This window comes from Geotrypetes seraphini, chromosome 6 (genome assembly GCF_902459505.1).
Source record: "Geotrypetes seraphini chromosome 6, aGeoSer1.1, whole genome shotgun sequence".
Taxonomy (NCBI): domain Eukaryota; kingdom Metazoa; phylum Chordata; class Amphibia; order Gymnophiona; family Dermophiidae; genus Geotrypetes; species Geotrypetes seraphini.
This window is the reverse complement of record NC_047089.1, coordinates 34,238,082-34,261,880: the sequence shown is the minus strand read 5'-3', so window position 1 is coordinate 34,261,880 and position 23,799 is coordinate 34,238,082. Positions and strand designations below refer to the sequence as shown.

The window sequence follows — 23,799 nt, the reverse complement described above, 5'->3', positions numbered from 1 at the left end:
TATTATGTGCCATCGACTCGTGCTCGAGTCCTAGCGACTTGATGAATTGCAGATCTAAAAGAAATCAGTTTTGTGTTAGTCCGGAAAAGTCCTCCAGCGTCATCCCCACGGTTGTTTTCAACGTGTCCAGCCATCTGATTGCAGGTCGCTCTCTTCGCCTGGTTTCTTCGATCATCCCAAACATGAGGTTCTTCTTCAGCGATCTCTCTCTTCTGATGGTGTAACCAAAATAAGACAGTCGTAACTTCGTCATTTGGGCTTTAGTGACATAGCCAGTTTGAGCCAGAATCGATTTGTTAGTTTTTCTAGTAGTCCATGGCACATCTAAAATCCTTCTCCAGCACCAGAGCTCAAATGAGTCAATCTTCTTTCTGTCTTGTTTCCGTAGTGTCCAGCTTTTGCATCCTTAACTGACCACTGAGAAAATGCGTGCGTGAATAAGCCTGCTCTTCGTTTGGAGTGTTACCTCCTTGCCTTTGAATACTTTGCCGAGAGTCTTCATTGAAGAGCGGCCAAGTGCTATTCTGTAGAGTATTTCCTCCCTGCTAGTTGCTTACGTAGATTAAAAAGGCACTAGGATAGTGCACGCTCAGTCATCTCGGGGTAGTTGTGGGATATGCATGCACTAATCCCACACTAAAAGCAGAAAGTATTTTTTAGTGCAGGGGTTTGTTTGAAGGTGGAGAGTAGGCATGCCCTACATTAATCAGTTAGCACAGGTAAATTGTTGCATGCTGACCAAATAACATGGGGGTCAGTGCAGGAGCCCTTACCTACAAAATAGGTGGCGGTAATGGCTCCTGTGGTAATGGACACATACTAATGGGGAAATTAGCGCATGGCCATTAATAGGAAAATAGATATTGCATCTATTGTTCAACCATACTAAAAGTGGCCACAGTATGCAGGAAATCCCTGCGTTAATAATAGCAGAGACCCCTTTTAAATTCAGTGAAAAGGCTCCTGCATGCTGTTTTGTAGGAAGCTGAAGACCTTCCTATGGGTCCCTTTCATCAAGTCACAGAAGAGCGCTTTAGCACGGGTGGGCGAGGTGAATGCTCTGACGCTCATTCAGCTCCTATGATCGTTGGAGCATTTACCTCGCAGGCTTGCTCAAAAACGCTCTACTGCGGCTTGATATCAAGTTTATCAAGTTTATTAACAAAATTTGATTAATCGCCTATTATAATCACTAAGCGATGTACATAACAAAAATATAATAAAGTAAAAAGGGATTCACAATTTAACAAAAAACATTTAACTTGAGCAAACATACAGTTGGGAAGGAAAAGATAAAAGGTTACAATTTTTGTTTGGGGTAGAATAAAGGAAATAACAATAGGTAAAGGGGAATAAAAAACCTCAGCAATTATAAACATACTATGCTTTAAACATTAAAAGCATCTCTAAATAAATAAGATTTTAAAAGTTTTTTAAATATTAAAATATCTTTTTCTTTACGAATGTATTGGGGAAGGGCATTCCACCATAGGGGACCTGTCACGGAAAAAATGTCGGCCCTTCTTGTACCAATGATTTTCAGGGAAGGTACTGAGAGAAGATTCTGGTTGGAGGAACGAAGAGAGCGTTGTGTATTATAAGGTATCAAGAGTCTAGATATGAATTGGGGTTCACCACAGGCTAAAAGGATAAAAGGGGGGCCTATGTAATTATGGTATTGCTCTACAATGTATATTATTTTATCAGTTGTAATTCCTAGAAATTGACTATGGCAGTTCTTTGTATTGTGTTCTACTGTAATCTGATAGTTAGTTAGCGAAACATAAGTCATATGATTGTGCGGTATCCTCCATCCACAATTTGAAGACGTCATGAAAGCTTTAAGAAATCAGGAACAAAAAAATAATTTGTGCCAGTCAATATCAGCAAACCTGAATGCAAGCAAGATATTGCACCTAATAGGAGAAGTGGCATAACTGGGCACAGAAATCAAGGCAGAAGGATGCCATTTCCTCATCAGAGCAATGCTTCCTAGAACCCAGCAAAGTGTGAGTAATAAAGGGCTAGCAACAGCGTCCTTTTTAATAGAATTGACATCATCAATTATAATTTCAGAGGAGTTTGCGAAAGCTGGTCTGAATTTTCTGAGAACCGGGATACCTTTTATAGGGCCAACTTAATAACTAGCCAAAGGCAATGCTGTACATAAGAGCTCTAATAATATGAGGGGCCGCTGAAAAGTTCTCAGCCCAGCCAAGAAGACAATGATGTGAAGCCATGAAACTTACAAGTTATTCCTCACTTTTCTTGACACTTTTTGTTTCAATGAGGCAAATGCATCTAGCAAATGGGCACAAGTATAGGGAACCCAAGACATTGTGATATCACCAATGAGGTTGGCTCTTAGGCATTGGTGGAATGAGGCATTATGACATCACAATACGAGGGGCCCCTGACAAGTTTTCAGCCCAACCAAGAAAAGAATGACGTGAAGCCATGAAACTTACAAGTTATTCCTCACTTTTCTTGACATTTTTCATTTCAATGAGGCTAATGCATCTAGTGAATGGGCACAAGTACAGGGAACCCAAGTCATTGTGACATCACCAATGAGGTTGGCTCTTAGGCATTAGTGGACTTAGGCATTATGACATCACAATACGAGGGGCCCCTGAAAGGTTCTCAGCCCAATCAAGAAGAGAATGATGTGGAACCATGAAACTTACAAGTTATTCCAGACTTTTCTTGATCTATATATATTTTTTTCATTGCATATCATTGAAACAAAGTGTCAAGAAAAGTCTGTAATAACTTCTAAGTTTCATGGGCTGAGAACTTTTCGGTGGCCCTTTGTATAATATGAAAGCTCGGGAATAAAAAATTAAAATGGGAGGTGCCCAGGGCAATGGCACCCCTTCCCCACCCTTGTCTCCACCCCCCGCTCCTTCCCTGCTCCACTCAACTGCCTCCCTTGCGCCCCCTTCCCTTCCCTTCCCCATACCTCTAGTATGAGCAACAAGAAAATCAATGTGCTCCTTGCGACCCCGTCGCCTCTTTCTCCTACATTACTTCTATGCGCGGCATCCTGAAGTGACGTCAGCGGGAGAGACGATGCGGTGACGAAGCGCGCACTGAAGTTATTGCAGTGAACTAGAGGGAAGGTGGGGCACATGCGTGGCGAGGGGATGAGTGGGAAGAAGCGGGGTTGTGGAGGGGTGCCGGTGCCCCCACAAACGTGGCACCCAGGGTGGACCACCCCCCATCTCCCCTTACTACGCCAATGGCCCTAACCACTAGGCCACTCCTCCCTAAAAGGCCTGCACATATAGCCAGTCTTCCTCCTGGTCTTGCTTGTGCTACACACACAGAAGTTTGGGTTAAGACTTTCATTTCTTTTCTGAAATGTTTTTTAATTCTCTTCTTTTTTGTGAAGAACTGACATCCGGTCTGTATAATACAGAGTGGCTCCCAATTGCATCCACTTATTTGAAAAAAAAATCTTACTGTATGTAAATCACATAAACCATTGCAACACAGTAGTGGGCAAAGTGAATGTGAGTGTGTCAGAGGGTAACGGTCTTACTACAGCTTACTACGTTGTGTCACTTGTGGTCATGTTTTTTTTTAAATCCTGGCTACAGAGGAAGTTGTAAGCTAGTAATCTATGAATCATAATCCAGTGGATACAGTATAAATAGAGCATCAGAGAGAGTGAGGCGGTAGACAGGTAGAGGCTGAGCACAGCAGTTTGGCACCTTAGACACAGCCTAGAGCGATGACCGTACGTAGCAAAATGAACCGCCTTCTGGTTTTGCTTCTGTTTTCTGTTACCTGTTCTAGTGCTTTTCCTGCAGTAACTGAAGCAAATATTATGGAAAGAAATATGCAACTGGCCGAGGTGAGTATTTTCATTTCATGCGTCCACTGCGAAGAGACATATGTGCATTTCTTCCACCCTTAAGCAGCCTTTTAGATTTGTCATCTGGGGATTCAACTCTTTCCTTCTTAGACAGATACAGTATAGTGAACATGGATCATATATATGCTTTATTAGGGGTTTAGGAAAGGTTTGGCTTACTTGTATTGAATCTGCTTGTCCGGAACCAATTTTTCTGGCTACCACATTTACTGTAATCTAAAATTTTGCTCCCTAGCCACTAGCTTAACTTCTAAGAGAAAAGTAGTACTGAGTTCAATAACTTTTTTAAGATGGTAATTTGGCATTGAGAGGCATGTTAACCTCAAGCCTCTGATATATATTAATCTCCACAGTGCTGCAAGAAGTTTCTAACGGGCTATAGCTATACAAGGGGCCGTTGAAAAGTTCTCAGCCCAACCAACAAAGTTGGGGCAGTCTCCATCGAGGGCTATAAACTTAGTCCAGTGACATTTTTTGTTCCATCGGAAAAATATAGAATGAAAAAAAAGTGGAAAATCATTGGACTAAGTGTATAGCTCTCGATGGAGACTGCCCCAACTTTGTTGGTTGGGCTGAGAACTTTTCAGCGGCCCCTCGTAGAATTTTGCATGCCTGACCTTGATGTTGTTAGTGAGGCCTATATTGTTGGAACATTCTACACCATCAAAAAGGACATTATAAATCGACTGTCTTCGATTTTCGTTCCAAAACTACAGGAGCAGAAAAGTTTTATGTCATAGTTTTGCTCTAGAGAAAAGAAAATCCAGAAAGTAGTTGGGTAGAGATCTTTAAATCTTGGGCCCAGAAATGTTTGCACACATGTGGAGACAGACGTAAAAATCTCAATATATACACTTTGGAGGAAAGGCGGGAGAGGGGAGATACGATAGAGACATTTAAATAACTACGTTGCATAAATGCACGAGTCGAGTCCATTTCATTTGAAAGGAAGCTTTGGGATGAGAGGGCATAGGATGAAGTTAAGAGGTGATAGGTGCAGGAGTAATCTAAGGAAATACTTTTTTTACAGAAAAGGTGGTAGATGCATGGAATAGTCTCCCGGAAGAGGTGGTGGAGACAGAGACTGTTACTGAATTCAAGATAGCCTAGGATAGGCACGTGGGATCTCTTAAAGAGAGGAAGAGAGAATGGTTACTGCGTATGGACAGACTGGATGGACCATTTGGCCTTTATCTGCCATCATGTTTCTCTGTTTCTATAACCATAAAGCTCTATGACATCACAATGCAAGTGTTATGAGCCTTAGCCAATAAGGAGTAGAAGAGATAGTGGATGCTGCGGATGGGCCATTTGGCCTTTATCTGCCATCATGTTTCTATGTAAGCTTTGGAAGTCATGAATTTCCCTTCCTTTTTTTCATATTCTGTGCACTATATTGCCTTAGGAACTCTTTTACTAAAGCTTAGCGCATGCTAATAGAATTAGCATGCACTAAATTCTAAAAAAAAAAGCATTTAGCTCACATTAATTCCGTTAGTGTGGCCTAAGCTTTACTAAAAAGGAAGGGAAGAGGACAGGATTTGATATACTGCCTTTCTGGGGTTATAATCAAGGAACAATTGTTTAGGAACTTCAGTAGTCACATTAAAATAGTTTGCTTAAGAACTGTATTATTTCCACTCAACTATGGACCTTGTTCTATTCACCCAACTTTATTTTGGAGTGCTCTTTCCAGAGCAAAAATATGAATTTCTTAACTAACATTTAGTTATCCTAAAAAGTAATGAGGCCTATGTTGTTTTTTTCTCAGACATATCTTAAAAGATACTATGACCTGGAAACGGATGGAAAACATTTTATGAGAAGGACGAGCAGTAGTCCTTTCTCTGAAAAAATCCGGCAAATGCAGGAGTTTTTTGGGTTAAAGGTAACAGGGAAGTTGGATTCTGAAACTGTCAGAGTGATGCAGCAGCCCAGGTGTGGGGTTCCGGATGTAGCAAGTTACAGTATCACTCCTGGGCGTCCTGTTTGGGATAACACTGACCTGACATACAGGTATTGTTTCCATAGAGATTTTTCTTTTTAATTATTAATTTTAGAAGTGTGTATTTAGCATGACACACATATTAAACTATTTTTTTAATTCTTTTTAAGAATTTTAAACTACACCCCAGATATGGCACAAGCTGACGTGGACAGGGCCATTGAGAAGGCCTTTAAGGTTTGGAGTGATGTGACACCACTGAAATTCACCAGAATTTATGATGGTCCCTCTGATATTGAAATCGCTTTTGAAACTGGAGGTAATTAGATACATAAGCCCAAAATAATTCCTTCCTAAAATGATCTATTTTGTAACTATATACTGTGGTTTTGATGGCTTACGGTATTGATGTATTACTTTTAATTTCTTTATTTACAAGATCATGGTGATAATTCTCCATTTGATGGCCCCGATGGACTTCTAGCTCATGCCTTTCAGCCTGGTAAAGGTATTGGGGGTGATACCCACTTTGATGATGATGAAAAGTGGTCAAAAGGAACAAATGGTATACAGATTTTTTTTTCCTGTTTCTTAAATATGTGTGATTACATTTTTCAAATGCTTTTTTTAAAATACTAAACAGAAAGCTTTAGATTGCAAACAATTTTTATTGACTGAAAAAAGGCGGTATCATAAGAAAAGAGCAAAATATCAAATACAACAAACAGTGGCAGGAAATCCACAAGAACAAGGCAAAACAATACAAAGGCACATGTCAGTTATATCCACCCACATTTCCCAAAGAGCCCTCCCCCCATATCCCCCAGTCCTCCCCTTGTACCCTCGCCTAGTATGGAGGAGGGTTAACAAAGCTGTCACGAGGACACACGGGAGTCCAAGGACCCCCGAAGCAGGGAAAGCCCAAGACAGGACCAGTCAAGTCAGTCCTAATATAAAAGGAAAAGAAAAAAAATCAGGTTCCCCCCCAGGGTCTGGACTCAGATGACCCTAGGGCACACACCAAGTCTGGGCATCCCTGCCAAAAAACAATCCCCCCTCCCTCCCAGAGCAGAGAGATACAGAGATCCAGAACAAACCTAAATGCAAGCAACCATTAAGCAAGGGTGTTGAGTATAAGACTTAAACAGAAAGCTTTATAGTACGGCTTTCTCAAAACCTTCATCTGTCTTGTTTCTATTGAAAAAACATTGGGTCCTATAAATGTTGCTGTCCAGGGCTGTTGCAATCATTGGGCAAGACCAGGGAGTCACTTAAGGCAGCTGCTTCTGGGGGACGCCAAAGAGCACTGCAGCCAAAGATAAGCAATAGGCCCTGACAACCACACCAAATCAAAGAAACAACAGGAGGCACTTTTACCAGTTGAAAAAGTAGACAGTTTTCAAATAGCCACTCATAACGATTGCTGGGTTGAGGGAGGACCAACGGCCTAAAGGCTAATTGGGGGGAGGGAGAGGTGCAAGGGTGGTTTGTCCAGCGTGTCTAATATCATTGCACCAGCCCTGTTGCTGTGCATTTTTTAAAAATGGAACTATAGAAATAATCTAGTCACAATCTAACAGAATGCTGCAGCTTGAGTTCCTCACTCAAATTTTGAGTGGAAAACGCTGATTTCCTCAACTTTGAGAAGATCCACTATTGTATGTTTTTATTGTGTTATCGCAAACCATTGGACCCCTGAAGAAGGCAGTTAGACGAAACACGGACCGTGTCGGGCCCACAGATTTCATTGCATATGTGGATTTTTTTGCTGAGAACTTTTATTGCATCATTTATTGACTGAATAAATACCTGAATCCTAAGCATCATGGTCCACAATACTTTTTTTTTTGCTTTTGGTCTCAACAGTTAACATACGTAACGATCTGTGTATTAAATTGTGACACATTCCCTGCCCCTGTCCACGTTAGATGTGGAAGCTAGCTAGACACTTTAGATAAGTCCCAGCATTTGGCAGTTCTATTCAGTATATTCACTGAGTAAAGTACTGAGATTATAAACAAGCTATAGGTGATGCCTTTACATTGGAAGAACTCAGCATACAGTATCTTTGGAAAACTAGATGAACTGAGTTAGTCCAATCTAAAGGTTATCACTTATAGCGTGCTTGCTGACTCTTTCTATCCTTCCTTTTTATCAAGGTGTGCTAGCGGTTTTTAACGTGTGCCCGCGAGGTAAGTGCTCCGACACTCATAGGAATTGTATGAGCGTCGGAGCATTTACCGCATAACCTCGTGATAAAAACCTCTAACACAGCCTTATATGTTCATGGGACTATCACGAATATTTATATGGACCGAAGATTTAATGAAGGGGCAGAATTATACTGGAAATAATGTAATGAATAAATGTCATATTTTGCATGTTGGGCTGCATTTTATCTGTTTGCATATAAAAATATTTCTCTTTGCCTCTGTTTTCCTCTTAGGATACAACTTGTTTCTTGTTGCCGCTCATGAGTTCGGCCATTCATTGGGTCTCTCTCATTCAGATGACCCTGGTGCTTTGATGTTCCCAAATTACTCCAATGATGACCCCAATACATTCCACCTTCCTCAGGATGACATTAATGCCATTCAAGATCTCTATGGTACATCGAATTTATGTAGCTTGCATTGTTCATCTATTTGTGTTTTTTCTTTCTGATCATGCTGGAGAATATACAGTATCTTTTATCTGGAATGACTGAGACCAAGGCTATTCTAGATAATGGAGATTTTTCCAGATGACAGATTATGGACAAAAGGCCATGATTTTTTGTGGATGTTGAGAGTTTTCAGATTAAGGACTTTTGGATAAAAGGTGCTCTATTATAATTATATATTTGAGTATGAAAGCTATCCCCCCTTTTACAAAAGCATGGAAGAGGTTTTTAGCGTCGGCCGGTGCACTGAATACTCTGCGCTGCTCTGAAGCTCATAGGAACTCAATGACCATGGGAGCAGCACAAAGCATTCAGCTCCCCGGCCGGCACTAAAAACCTCTTCCATGCTTTTGAAAAAAAAAAAAAGGGGGGATATTAGAAAGCAGGAAAACAAAATTTAATCTCTATGGCAATCATTTTTGAAGCCTTATTTATGATTTCCATGTTGGAAACACTGCCATCTACAAATGTATTTCATATACATATGTATATGATTAATTTCAAAAAGATATGGATTATATGTGGCGTTTCGCAGTATGTACAGATTCCAAGAAGGTGTAGTTTAAGCATGGTTTTGACGGGGCATGGCAGGACTAAAATGTATGCAGCTCGTTATTGATCCTGAAACCTACTGTGTACGTATCCTTGTAACCCGTTCTGGGCTCCTGGGGAGGACGGCCTATAAAACAAAACTAAACTAAAATATAATATTCCCCATTTCATAAAGGAAACGCAAGTGTAAGGGGGACAAGTTTGGCCAGAGCTTTATATGAGGGGTTAAGGGAGTTATTCTCCTTAATAGCATGCGGTCCACCTCTTTAATGAAACCAACGCGTACGAGGGGGCCTCTGAAAAGTTCTCAGCCCAACGAAGAAGAGAATGATATGGAGCCATGATACTTACAAGTCCTTCCACACTTTTCTTGACCCTTTTCGTTTCATTTCATATCATTGAAACAAAAAGTGTCAAGAAAAGTGTGGAAGTTTCATGGCTCCATATCATTCTCTTCTTGGTTGGACTGAGAACTTTTCAGCGCTGCCCCCCCCCCCTCATATATTTGTATGCAGTCCTGTAGGTGCTTTAAAAACAGGAGAGTGTGGAGTAATGGTTAGAGCCACAGCCTCAGCACCCTGGGATTGTGGGTTCAAATCCCACAATGCACATTGTGACCTTGGGCAAATCACTTAGGCCCAAATTCTGTAACCAGCGCCTAAAATTAGGCACCTATTTCGGGGGCGCCCAACTAGAAGACGCCTATCCAAATTGAACAACAAGCTCAATTAAGCTTTTTAATGAGCACTGATTGAAACATAGGCGTCTATCAAAGAAAGCACGATTCTGTAACAAGGCGCCTCTAAAAATTTAGGCGGCCTTCAAAAATATAGGCGCTATGCATGTTAGGCGTGGGCATGGCTACATGTTAGGCGCCTTCTTACAGAATCATTGCTCTTAAGTGTACTTAAGTGCTCAGCTAGGCGCCTAACTTATAGTTGTGCCTAGAGGAGGCCTATTTCTTGGGCGCCTCCACAATAGGTTCCGCTCAGCATTAAACAGCACCCATTTTTACCTGAATCGCGCTGAACAGTGCCTAATTAGGCGCCTAACTTTTGGGCGCTTCTTATAGAATTTTCCCTTTAATCCTCCACTGCCCTAGGTACATTTGATAGTCTGTGATCCCATCAGAACAGGACTATCACTTGTATTTTAATGTTTTTATTAGGAAGAGTGAATATTAAATCATCATTCAGAACATCTACATCCACAGTCTTTTGATTTCATCGTTCGATTGTTCTCACTGTGGCACATTGGGTCTTCTTTTTGTTTCTTGTTGTGGTGCTCCAGGAAATACCAATTTTCAATGATCCTCCTTTTTTTTTTTTTTTTTTTTTAGGACCAACGACAAATGCTGTTAAACCTACTGGACCTACCACACCAACCATCTGTGATTCTAAAATAATATTTGATGCCATCATTACCCTCCGTGGAGAAATTATGTTCTTTACAGACAGGTAAATCTATTTTTCATAATCAGTCTCAATTTATGTTTAAACGATTTATTCAAATGAACAAGTGAATAAGGGTGATGCAAGATTTTGTACATGAACAGTGAACTAAGGGCTCATTTTACTAAGGTACACTAAAGATTTGTAGCGCACGCTAAGTGCACACTAAAATCGCTAGCGCACCTTAGTAAAAAGCACCCTAAGTCCCAAATGAGATAAGTCAAGCGATTAACAATTTGACTCTTCACCGTGGGGGATAAGGTATCCAGAGACTAAAAGGTCTTACTCCAGCTACTAGAAAAATGAGCCGACGTGGATTCCCAAACCATTAATAGATCAAATTTATTCCTACAATTTTATTCTTCATTTGCTTAAGTATTTATGATATTGACAAATAAATTAGGGGTTCTTTTACTATTCTGTGGTAAGCATTAACGTATGCTTGCTTCTGCTTAAAAGGGGTTATTGTGGGACACACTGAAGCATCCCACGGTTAATCTGGCAATTTGTGCATGTATACCATGCACTAAAATAAATAATTTTTAATTTCTGGGAAGAGGGGGGTGTTTGGGGGTAGAGAGTGGGTGTGACGGCACAAATCAGTTAGCACATGGAGCACTGCCGCACGCTAACTGATGAGTATGAGGTTAGCATGTGAACCACTACTGCCTACAAAATGGATGGCAGTAAGGGCACAGTTAGCGTATGGCCTTAATTCTGGAACTAGGAAAATTGGCTTATTTCCGGCTATGGTTCAAGTGGCCTTGGCGTGTTGGAAAGACCTAAGGCAAGGGCATGCTAAGGCCACTTTTGCTGTGGCTTTAGTAAATGCACTAAAGAGTGTGACTATTAGCCTTTGCTGCATATAAATGCAGTGTTTTCTATTTATATTAGTGGTCAATAAGATATAAATGTTACATTACATTACATTACATTAGGGACTTCTATTCCGCCTATACCTTGCAGTTCAAGGCGGATTACAAAAGAGCTAACTGGACATTTCCAGTGAAGTTACAACAGTTTTGGGGGTTTTTTGTTTTTTTTTTTGTTACAAGGGAGGAGAGGTACCTGGATTAATTCTGGAAGAACTTGCAAATTGGATATTAAATTGACTGTACGTTACTGTGTGGTATAACAAATAGATTACAGTTAGAGTACAAATAAGATTAAGTTACATTTCAGGGATCTGAATACTTGGTTGGTGTTTTGGGGAGGAAGAGATTATTTAAGTGGAGGTTTTGGGGGAGATGTGATCAGAAATGTGTCACACATTTCTGAACAATCTAAAATATGTGCATACAAGTCTCTGCACACTTATCACATTATTACGAAAAATGAAGCACAGATTAGCGCAGAGTAACGGCAAAAATACCATAGAAGTACTGTAGTTGCCGCTTTTGTGCTTTGACTGTTAGCATTTGCTCTTCAACCACCGGTCCATGGACCACCGGTCCACAGGGCCGGCATGTGCATCAGGCCCAAAACAGTGTTCTTCAACCGCCGGTTCGTGGTGCGACTGATGTGGCGTTATCTTCGGGCCGGCTCCCTCTTCCTCACTGACTCAGTGCAGAAAGCCAAGGGCAGCGGCTCCAACGCACGTCCTGCGCCTGAACTGGAAGCCTTCTCTCTGATGTCGCAACATGAGATGGAAGGCTTCCAGATGGTCCACAACTTAACTCAGTGTTCTTCAACCGCCGGTCTGCATACCGATGCCGGTCCACAAAATAATTCTTTTATTTCTGCCGGTCCATAGGTGTAAAAAGTTTGAAGAACACTGTGCTAAACCACATGTTAGTCTAACCTATGAATGATAAATTTGTTCCATTCTATAAGAGGTGGTGCTGAAAAGTTACGCTGGAATCTGGGTTCATCTCCACATCGTGGACGAATTTTTTAGTGATCATTCTGATTGATGTGTTCGGTGAATGACTCAATCATTATAATTTGTAAGACAGAACAGTCAACATACTGTATTGATCAAAGCATTAAGACTCCTGAGGCAGGCCTTCAGGCCGAAACACTTACGTGTCAGGTCTTCAAAGGATAAAGATATTGAGTACCACCTGGTCGCCTTCTATGTTTTCTTTCAGATCATTGATTGAACTATATCCACGTCTTTCTCTTCTTGGTTGGGCTGAGAACTTTTCAGCACCCCCTCGTAGCTAGACTTCTGAAAAAAATATTTTGTATCTTAGAAATTAATGTACCAATAGGGAGGCATGGTTTTTGGCTACTGCTGGCATATTTTTCCCCCCAAATTTCAAAATATTGATAATGTCCTCCTTGTTATTTAGAAAGCCTGTATGGTAGGAAAGCCCATCACTACAGTTCCATGCTGGTCAGCAGAATATAGAGGGAATTCTGAGAATAAAAAGGAAGTCAGAAATGGAAAATTCATTTGTACATTCCATTGCAGAAGAAAGAAGTCATAGAAATAGAGGATAAAGGGGTTTTTGGGAGTGGGGAGATGACTCTGTCTTTAATCTAATACCCCCTAGTGGACATTAGAATTGTTGGCGCAAAAGGTTGATGCAATCTAGAGCTGCTTTATCTCTAGCATCACTTTGTTGCTATTTCCAGCTTAATGGAAACACCCTGGGCCATTTTGGCTATGGGATGATGATAACATTAACTGCTGCCTTCCAAGGAGGTTTAAATGCTTACTGTTGTCCTTGGAACTATTTTATTTCAATCATCTTTTACTGAGCAAACAGAAGACCAATAAACAGCATGTGTAGAATAACAAGCAAATCTGTTTGAACAAGGCATAGTGTAAGCCCCAACCACCCCCCAAACTACCCTCCCGTCTTCCCCCCCCCCCCCGCTCAAACAAAAACAAAGGCGAGAGAGAGGGGCGACTATGTGAGAAGCAAGCTAAATGTTCAGGACATTGCTATGAGCATACATAGTTAAAGAAGGGCTCCCAGACAGTCTGCAGCTGGAAGCCCTTTACAGAGTCCATATCCGTCACTTCCATGCGTTCCAACTTCAACTGACGAAGCAGCAGCGTTCGCCACTCAGAGACAAGAGGGAGAAGTAGAGTCTAGCCAGTGCATCAATATCAGCTTCTTAGCAAACAAAAGGGCACCTCTAGGAATCCGATAAGTCAAAATGGAAAGTTTAAAAAGAAGCTTAGGGTGAGGAGAACGCCGCGTCTTGCACTGAGTGGCGATATGAGCATGCAGGAGCGTTTGGAACTATTTTATTATCTTTTTTTTCCACCCTAGTAGGCTGAATAATTTTTATACAGAGATGGTAATATATAGAAATAAAATAAAAACCAAAGGAAATAAGGTAATACCTTTTATGCAGAGATGGAAAGGGAAGGGTTGTCTGAGCCATGTTGGATGCAAATGCCTGTGTTATTTTAAAATGTTGATTACATAATCTTCATATTGTGCTTTATTCTGATGTTATGGGGTTTTCCACACCATGTGCATATTCCCAGCACAAGTTGTGGTGAATGAGTGAATCATAGGTTTAGGTGGCGATATTTCAAAATGACTGGAGGTGCCAAGTGCAATAGAAATTATTCTTGGACACGGTGAAGGAGCATGCTCAATACTGGGGGTGCTCATCGCTCACTGGCACCCACAGAGCTGGCTTCTAGGGATACAAAATCAAGTTAGGTTAATGCACTTATTTTTTTTAAAAAAATATGTATATCCTGCCCATCTACAGTTCTGCATTATGATTATGATATTTAAAACCCTACAATCATACTTTTTGGAATGTCTGGAATGAGAAGTGAAATGAGTTTTATTTAGTGTATTGCGTGGTCTTTGTGTTTAAAATAGGTTCTTTTGGCGAAAGCACCCCCAGACGCCTCAAGCTGAGCTGAACTTCATTAAGTCTTTCTGGTCATCCTTACCAACTGGTATAGAAGCTGCTTATGAAAATCCTGAGACAGATCAGATTCTGTTTTTTAAAGGTAAAAATACATTGTTATAGGTTTCACAGCCATGAAATTGTTAACCAGAGCATGATAAGTAGAAAGATACAATGAGGGAAAGGCAGGACCTACTTTATAATGGAAACTTATGCACCTCTACAAACTTACCCCAGGGAATGTAGGTGCATTGATATATACCTGTTTTGAGGCAGGTATAATTGTGTGAGTACAAGGGGCTGCTGAAAAGTTCTCAATCCAACCAAGTCTCCAGAATTGTACACAATATTATAAATGAGGTCTCACCAAAGTCTTATACAGGGGCATTAATACCTCCTTTTTCCTACTGGCTATACCTCTCCCTAGGCAACCTAGCATCCTTCTAGCCTTAGCCGTCACCTTTTCAACCTGTTTAGCCACCTTAAGATCATCACATACTATCACACCCAAGTCCTGTTCCTCTTTCATGCAAAAAACGTTCTTCACCCCCTAAACTGTACTGTTACCTCGGGTTTTTGCAGCCCAAATGCATGACCTTGTATTTCTTAGCATTCTTAGCTACCAGATTTCAGACCATTCTTTATGCATGGTTGTTTGTGTTTGAATTAATTAATTAATGAAAAAGATAAGAGCTTTATTTCTGTATGCCCACTTTCTCTGCTCATTTATGACCAGGTAATGAGTCCATCTGAGCAAGTAAAACATTGTCCTACACAGTCAAGTCCCTTATAAAATTATTCCCAATGGGGCTTATTTTCAGAAAAAGATAGATGTCCAAAAGATGGTATAAACCTGCACTTGGATGTCTTAGTAGTCAACATATGCAAGTGGGCATTTTTGAAACTGTCTCTCTAGATGTCTTTCAGGTTATTTTCTCTCTAGTACGTCTAAATGCTAAGGGAACGTGTTAGAGGCATGTTTTGAGTGGGATTAGGGTGGGCTTAGGACTTTGACTTTTACAGCAATATCAACCATTTTACAAAACATTAAGGGCACAATATGGATATTTTGGGCTAGTCCTGTTTTTAAAATGAATAAGGACCAAAAAGGTACCCAAACTGACCAAATGACCACTAGAGGAATAGAAATATGGCCCCTATACACTGCTCCAGTGGTCACTGCCCCCCTCTCATCCCCCAAGTATCTGCATGTAACAGGACATATCTGTAAATATTATGGCCAGTCCTAGCAGAGCTGCAAGCAGGTCTCTGGAGTAGCCTGGTGGGCAGTGCAGTGGATTTCAAAGAAGGGGATCCATGCCTATATGCTGTATTAACTAGTACACTTGTTGTGGAAAGTGTGAGCCCACCAAAACCTACCACATGCCCACTATACTGTCCTATGAGTAACACCTGCAGGCCTAAGGGCTAATGGGGTGGGAGACAGATGGGCACAGTAGATTTCAGGGGAGCTTTGAAGGGCTTGCCATAAAATGTATGGGGGTTATGGTGAGATGTGTACCTGGCACCCTTAATGTGAAGTTCACAGCAGTGCCCTTAGGGTACCCACTGCTCTGCTGGCTTGTCGCTATGGCCAGTCCATTCAAAATGCTGGCACATCCTATATTCAAATGGATTTTTTGGACATTTTTAATTTGGATATTTTTTTTTAATAATAGCAAAAAAAAAAAAAAAAAAAGTCTAGCTGGGCCATTTCCCCCCCCCCCCCCCCCCCCCCCCCCCCACTTAAAAAAAAAAAAAAATATATATATATATATATATATATATATATAGACTTGTGGGTTTGAAAATGGACATTTTCTCCACCCAATTTTTGGATATTTTTCTCATAAAGTCCAAAGTCAGACTTAGAAGTCCTATTGAAAATGTCCCTCCACCTATATTGAAAGACACTGGATGACAAGAGATTTAACTTAATAACTGAAGTCAACATTTTATATCACTATGGGCACGAGTCATTCAGGGTTGTTCCAAAATGTACCATAGAAGTCTTTATGAGTCAGACCAAAGATTAATCATACGAGTATATAAATCTACAATAAGAACTACATCTAGACCTATTCTATGTGCGTTTCTACTATATAGTTCAGTAATAAAGGTACATAGTTATCAATGTGGGTTGCCATTAAGATGCAGCATTTTACCACTAACATCTGCTATCTTAGCACAGGCCATATGCAATGAGACCTAGTTACCAATTACCTAGGTCAGGGGTAGGCAATTCCGGTCCTCAAGAGCCGGAGCCAGGTCAGGTTTTCAGGATATCCACAATAAATATGCATGAGATAGATTTGCATCTCAAGGAGGCAGTGCACGCAAATCCATCTCATACATATTCATTGTGGTTATCCTGAAAACCTGACCTGGCTCCGGCTCTCGAGGACCGGAATTGCCTACCCCTGACCTAGGTTAATAGTGAAATACCAGGTCTTAAAGATATCCCATATTGATGATTCCCAGCACCACTCCCTTTACATAAGAAGCTGAGTTCATAAAGCTTGAATCGTAATAACAAAACATTTCATTCTTTGTATTTTTGGGCAGGATCCAAATACTGGGCTCTAAGTGGATATGAAGTACTTTACGGTTATCCTAAGAGTATCTATCAACTGGGTTTCCCGAAAACAGTGAAGAAAATCGATGCAGCTGTTTATATTGAGGAAACACAGAAAACCTATTTTTTTGTAGGTGATAAATACTGGAGGTAAGATTAATTGATGTTAAGTTTCGCAAACATTGGCAGTAAGCTAGTCTGTTGATTGGGGATAAAAAATAAATTGCCCAATGATACAAAGATATTTATCTGGATAATGTCTGCCATTCTCTATGTATATGGCTTAGGGGCCCTTTTACTAAAGGGCATGTTAACAGGCTACCCAGTAGTGTAGTAAATGGGGGGTGGACTGCCCCTGGCGCCGTCTTCACGGGCTGCACTTGCGCCGGCGCCTTTCAAATGATCGCCGGCACGAGCAGCATCTTCCACTTGCTGCTCACATCAGCCTCGGCTCCCTTCTGATGTCACTTCCTGGTTGAGGGACCAGGTCAGAAAGAAGCTGAGGCTGGTGTGAGCAGCGGGTGGATGGTGCTGCTCAAACTGGTGAACATTTCAAGAGGTATGCGTGGAAGAGCGGGGGAGGTACCCAAACAGTGGGGAAGAGTGTTGGGGAGGGTACACAGAGTGGCACCAACCTCCCTCGCTACACCACTGAGGCTGCCTTTGTGTGCAATAACCATTAATGATTTGTTTTTAATATTTTGGGAGGGGGTGGGGGGTGTTGGGCCATGGAATGGATATTCTTACATTATCTAGCTAGTGCATTACGATTAGTGAGCGCTAAATGGATAATGTAGGGTTAATACAAGAGTGCTTAGGGGGAATTCTTTAAGTGGCGCTCAAAATGCGGCACTGGAAAAAATAGGTACATTTCTCCCTCCATATTCGCTGTGATAGGGGGAAAAACCGCAAATAACTTTTTCATATGTTATTCGCTGTTTTTTATTAAAAACCATCGTGAATACGGTGAAACCATGAATAACATGGTGGGAGACCTGGCCTGTTCCTGAAGGAGAGGCAAAACATTATGAAGAAAGTGCTGGGAATCAGCGATTTTCTCTGTAAACGCTTGGAATCGGTGATTTTTCTATGCAAGCTAATGTAATTTAGGGGGGGGAGGAGCCAGCAAGCTAAAAACTGTGAATAATCAAAACCACGATTGCTGAAACTGTGAATAAGGAGGGAGAAGTGTATTTCTATAAAGGCTGCTCTGGGATGAACTGAATAGGTAAAGGCAGAATAGAAAACCTGACTAATATAATATAACATAACACTTTATCCAATGAGACCTTGTGTCAAAACAGCATAACTTGTGGTAAAATAACTTGTCTTAACAGAACCACCCATTGATGGATTCCCCCTTAATCTTGGGTCTGTGCTATAGTTTTTTCTTAATTTTATTACTCAACACATATTGAGTTGGAATATAAATCTAGTAGCTCATGGAAATTGTACAAGACGTTTCAGAGAATTTAGGCAGAAGTTGCTGTTTTTGGACTGAGGATGTGGGTGATATTCTTTGCAACCTGTTCTGAACTGCAGCCTCTTTTAAATAGCTATGATGAAGAAAGGAAGGTCCTGGACAAAGATTTTCCAAGAGAAATCGCCGAGGACTTTCCAGGGATTACGCAGAAGGTTCATGCTGTTTTCCAGAAGAACGGTAAGGATCATTCTCATCTAGTTTAGTTTATTGGAAGATGTTAATGCATGGTAATGCCCATGTTCAACAACTAATGTAGCTTACTAGATAGGCTCCCTCAGACTTTTGATACTCAATGCTCTATGTACGACAGATCCAGTTATGAGCTCAGATATTCCACATACACAGATCATATGTATTTTATTATCACATAGGGGTCCTTTTACTAAGGCGCGCTAACCGATTTAACGCGTGCTAAAGATTACTGTGTTCTAAATGATAAGGCACCCATTATAGTCTATGGGTGCCTTAGCATTTAGTGCACGCTAAATCAATTAGCACACGCTAAATCGGTTAGCATGCGCTAAATCAGTTAGTGCGCCTTAGTAAAAGGACCCCTTAGTAAAAAAAAAAAAAAAAAAGACACCACATGAAATGGACACATAATAGCAGAAAGTAAAATGGGAGAATTGACAAGAATCCAAAATATGTGAGCAGCTGTATTTAATTTCCAAAATTGGAAAGCCCAAATTATTAGTGAATAGGCCCTGTTGAATAAAATAGGCCATGTGGTAAATAACTCAGATTTTGCACATTAAGGGCCCCTTTTACTAAGCTGCTATAGTGGTTTTAGCACGTGCTTAGTGCGCGCAGAATTCCCGCACATGCTAGATGTTAACGCCAGCATTGAGCTGGCATTAATTCTAGCCTGCTTAGCACAGGTTTAGCACGCGCTAAAATTCTACATGCGCTAAAAACGTTATCGCAGCTCAGTAAAAGGAGCCCTAAAATTCAATGTATTCAATGCAAATAAGCCTCTCTATACGAAGTTGTTCGCCCCTTTTACAAAAGCATAGCGTGGTATTTAGCACCGGTCGAGGCGGTAACAGCTCTGACACTCATAGGAATCTAAGAACATAAGAAGTTGCCTCTGCTGAGGCAGACCAGAGGTCCATCTTGCCCAGCGGTCCGCACCCGCGGCAGCCCATCAGGCCCACTGCCTGAACAGTGGTCTCTGACTAATTTTATAATTTACCTCTAATCCTGTCCCTATAACCTTAAGGAAATACTGTTTTTACAGAAAGGGTGGTAGATGCGTGGAACAGTCTCCCGAAAGAGGTGGTAGAAACAGAGACTGTGTCTGAATTCAGGAGGGTCTGGATTAGGCACGTGGGATCTCTCGGAGAGAGAAAGAGATGATGGTTACTGCGGATGGGCAGACTAGATGGGCCATTTGGCCTTTATCTGCCATCATGTTTTTATGTTTCTATGAGCGTCGGAGTTTTTACTGCCATGACAAGTTTCAAGTTTATTAAAAGTTTGTTGTACACGCAATGTCAAGTACTTCAAAGTGTATAACAATTTAAAAAAAGGAGACAAAAAATAAAACAATTTTATACAGATAAACATACAGCATATACGTACAAATAACTACCGATACAAAAGGAGAGGAGGATGAACTACAATCTTTAAAGCACAGTTTTGTAAAAGGGTTGGGTGTATTAGGTGCTTAATATGAATTTTAACATACATTTAATTATTAGTAGACATAAAATCCTTGTTAAATATGGAATGAAAAAAATATGGAAAATCGCTGGACTGTGTGCATAGCCCTCAATGGAGACTGCCCCAACTTTGTTGGTTGGGCTGAGAACTTTTCAGCTGCTCTTTGTATGATATGAGGCTAATTTTCAGAGCACATAAATCCACAAAGTGCCATAGGTTTCTAAGGTGTGTTTAAGTGCTTTGCAACTGAGCCTCTTAGTCAGATTTTTAGTATTAAAGAGGTTCATAGACAAAGGCACGAAAGACAAAGGCGCGCCCGGACAATTGAGCGCAGCGCGGAGGTGCGTGCCGCTCTAAATTACTGTTTTAGGGCTCTGACGGGGGTGGGTGGGGGGGAACCCCCCCACTTTACTTAATAGACATCACGCCGGCGTTATGGGGGGTTTGGGGGGTTGTAACCCTCCACATTTTACTGTAAACTTCACTTTTTCCCTAAAAACAGGAAAAAAGTGAAGTTTTCAGTAAAATGTGGGGGGTTACAACCCCCCAAACCCCCCCCAATGCCCCCACAACGCGGCACGATGTCTATTAAGTAAAGTGGGGGGTTCCCCCCCACACCCCCCCATCGGAGCCCTAAAAACAGTAATTTAGAGCGGCATGCGCCTCCGCGCTGTGCTCAATTGTCTGGGTGCGCCTTTGTCCCGGCGCGCTTTGACCTGACACCATTAAAGATGCAGTTTTATTCAGCATTTCCCTCGTGAAGGAATAGCCTAGTGAGAACAAGAGAAGATCAGCATTCAAAACCCACTTATTCTCCTTGTGATCTTGGGCCATATAACGAGCATTTATTGTAGTTCACACTGATTTTTCTTATAAGAAAAAATACCCGTGGCATGGATTTGTGAAATGGTACATAACTCCCTGCCCCTTCCCCCAGAAGACATAGTTTAAAATCGGTTTTGGAATGATTTCACATCGGTCTTTACTTATTTGAATCTTTCGGTTATGTTGGACACTTTGAAATAATGTGACATAGGCTTTGCCTACATAATTTGTTTGATAATCTCTAATACAATATATTTCTTTTATTTCTAGGATTTCTCTATTTCTTCAGTGGTCAACGGCAGTACGAGTTCAGTATCACGTCTAAGAAAGTGATGCGTCTCATGAAGAACAATAGTTGGTTGGGATGCTAAGAACACAGAAAAACGGGATATGATGTAGCAAATAAAAATAAAAATGATTTTGGGGTTCTTTTACTAAAGCGCGCTAGCCGTTTTAGCAAGCGCTAAATATTAGCGTGCTTAATGCTAATGCGTCCATTATAGTCTAGTGTGCGCTAAAACGGCTAGCATGGATGGATGTGATTTAGCGGCTTAACGGCTTAGTAAAAGGACCCCTTTATATGGCATTTATTTTTATTATTCTTTGAATATTTTTTAAATTATTGATGGTTTTCCTCGTTTTTTTTTTTATAAAGTTAATATTATTATTGTTCTTATTTATAACAATAGAATCAATTGTTACTCGACCACTGTAATTTTTTGGCATGCAGGTTAAGAACCAAGGAAATCAAGTTCACTGCCTGCTGATGCCTCATGTGATCTGGACACTTACCCCTCCCCCCCCTTTAATGAAGCCATGTTAGCAATTTTTATTGCCGGCCGCCGTGGTAAAAGTTCTGACGCTCATAGGAATTCTATGAGCATCGGAGCTTTTTCCTCCATGGCTGGCGATACAAAATGCTAAAGCAGGGGGGGGGGGTTAACCCTCCATTGTACAAGCTGCAGGTTGAGGAGAGTTCCCAAAGATGGGGCCTGGCAGAGGTTTCCACTAACATGCATACTTTTGGATTTTCAGATGTATGCACATATTTAACCTCCTGGGAAAATATTCGAAGCAAAATTGAAAAGTTCATGTATACTTTTCACTAATATGGGCATTACAAAAACACTCCTTATTGTATTGTTGCACTTTATGTATGTAATACTATGTCAAAAGCAATAAACTATTTAAAGTTTGATACAGAACTGCATCTTTCTCATGTGTTTAAATCATATTTAAGAGAAATAAGTACAGAACAACTAATTTTTCACCTTGGGCTCCTTTTACAAAGCTACGCTACCATTTAGCGTATAAAGAAGCTCATTCTATTCCCATGGGCTTCTCCGCATTCAGCTCACCGCCAGTCATCAACATAGCTTTGGAAAAGAAGTTCCTTGTTTCTTCATACCACTAAAATAAATGATTTCACTTAAAATTTAATCAACAAGAATTTATTATTTCTATAGTGCTACCAGGCTCATGCAGCATTGTACATACAAGAGACGGTCCCTGCTCAGAAGAGCTTACAATCTAACTATGATAGACGCACAGAGGGAGCTAAAAGGTGGTAGGGGACAATTAAGGGAATGACAGACAGATGTGTTGGTTGGATCAGTGTTTAAATGCAGCTTCAAATAAGTAGGTTTTTAGTTTGGCTTTGAATACCTCCAGAGACGTAGCAAGCCAGGTAGGATGTTCCAAGGGTAGAAGGGACGGAAACGAGAGTTGGCGGTAGAGAAGAAGGGTACAGAGAGGAGGGGCTTGTCTGATGAGGGGCATTCCCGGAGGGAAGTTATCAACATGGGCTACTGTTAAGTCAGGTGATTTTACCACAAATCGGGTTAATCTAGCCCAGGATCTCATTGCATAAATGGGACTCTGTGCAAAAATAGAAACATGGCAGCAGATAAAGGCCAAATGGTCCATCCAGTCTGCCTATCCACAACATCCACTATCTCTTCCTGTCCCTAAGAGATCCCACGTGCCTGTCCCATGCTTTCTTGAATTCGGTCTTTGTCTCCACAACTTCCACTGGGAGACACATCACATCCATACACATCCGTCACATAAAAAAAAATTATTTCCTTAAATGACTCTTGAGCCTATCACCTCTTAACTTCATCCTATGCCCTCTCATTCCAGAGTTTTCCTTGCGTGACTTGTATTAAATAAACCATCTTTATGGTGGTCCGTGCCGATACTGCCTCCCTTTGGTTGTACCCATGTTGTCCCCTTAGACCAGTCCATTTATCAGGAAGAAGGACTCAACTGATGGAAAGGGGAGTTAGTGTTTTGGAAAATTTTTATTATTAAAGGATTTGCTGCTAATATTGATTTCTTTTTTATGAAAACTGAGGGACCTATGTATGACTATGTGGTAAGATTTTGCACTGACTGCGCATTAATTAGCAAAGTTAGGGCTCAGTAACTGAAAAACCTCTGTGTAAACTATTGGAAGCTTTCCCAGCTTCTTCCCAAGCAGTGTCGAGGAACCTTTACCTCACTATAACTACACCTGTTCAGTGCCTTGAGCTGTTAACATGTCGTAATTTACTGCGCATTAACCATAGGCATCGGAATGGGGGAGACCACAGGGGGCATGGCCTCCCCCCAAATCGGCTACTGTAATTTTAAAATCTTCCGGCAGCCGCCACGCAGCGTTGCTGTAGCATCACTGCAGAATGAAGAGTTCTGGGGCAGGCCTGCTCATTAACGCTGCACGGCGGCTGCCGGAAGATTTAAAATTACAGCGACAGGGGGTGGGGGAATCGGGAGCTGGAGAAAGCAGTCATAGCACAGGATCCTGCTGGGGCTAGGATGGTGCTTTTGGGGCCCCCTCCCCCCAAATGAAATAGCGTTCCGCTGCTTATGGGATTAATCACCAAATTCTTTTTTTTAAAAAGTACTAGGAATTGTGGGCACAAATATGGGCACAT

The 23,799-nt window shown here is 41.1% G+C and overlaps 1 protein-coding gene across 1 annotated transcript; it reads left to right on the top strand.

The window, feature by feature from the left end:
* Positions 1–3,694: 3,694 nt before the first annotated feature.
* LOC117362381 (matrix metalloproteinase-18-like) lies at positions 3,695–22,059 on the top strand. Its single transcript, XM_033948669.1, has 10 exons — positions 3,695–3,859; positions 5,652–5,896; positions 5,996–6,144; positions 6,265–6,390; positions 8,272–8,433; positions 10,379–10,496; positions 14,288–14,421; positions 16,884–17,043; positions 18,450–18,553; positions 21,134–22,059. Exons 1-10 carry the CDS (start codon positions 3,737–3,739, stop codon positions 21,232–21,234), a joined length of 1,422 nt encoding a protein of 473 aa, XP_033804560.1. The 5' UTR covers positions 3,695–3,736; the 3' UTR covers positions 21,235–22,059.
* The last annotated feature ends 1,740 nt before the right edge of the window (positions 22,060–23,799 follow it).

Bases quoted from the DNA above. Each gene is read 5' to 3' on its own strand.
- LOC117362381 (XM_033948669.1), top strand. From the start codon at position 3,737: ATGACCGTACGTAGCAAAATGAACCGCCTTCTGGTTTTGCTTCTGTTT. The intron at 6,145-6,264 runs GTAATTAGATAC...TTTATTTACAAG, and splicing joins AATCGCTTTTGAAACTGGAG to ATCATGGTGATAATTCTCCA. The intron at 14,422-16,883 runs GTAAAAATACAT...ATTTTTGGGCAG, and splicing joins TCAGATTCTGTTTTTTAAAG to GATCCAAATACTGGGCTCTA.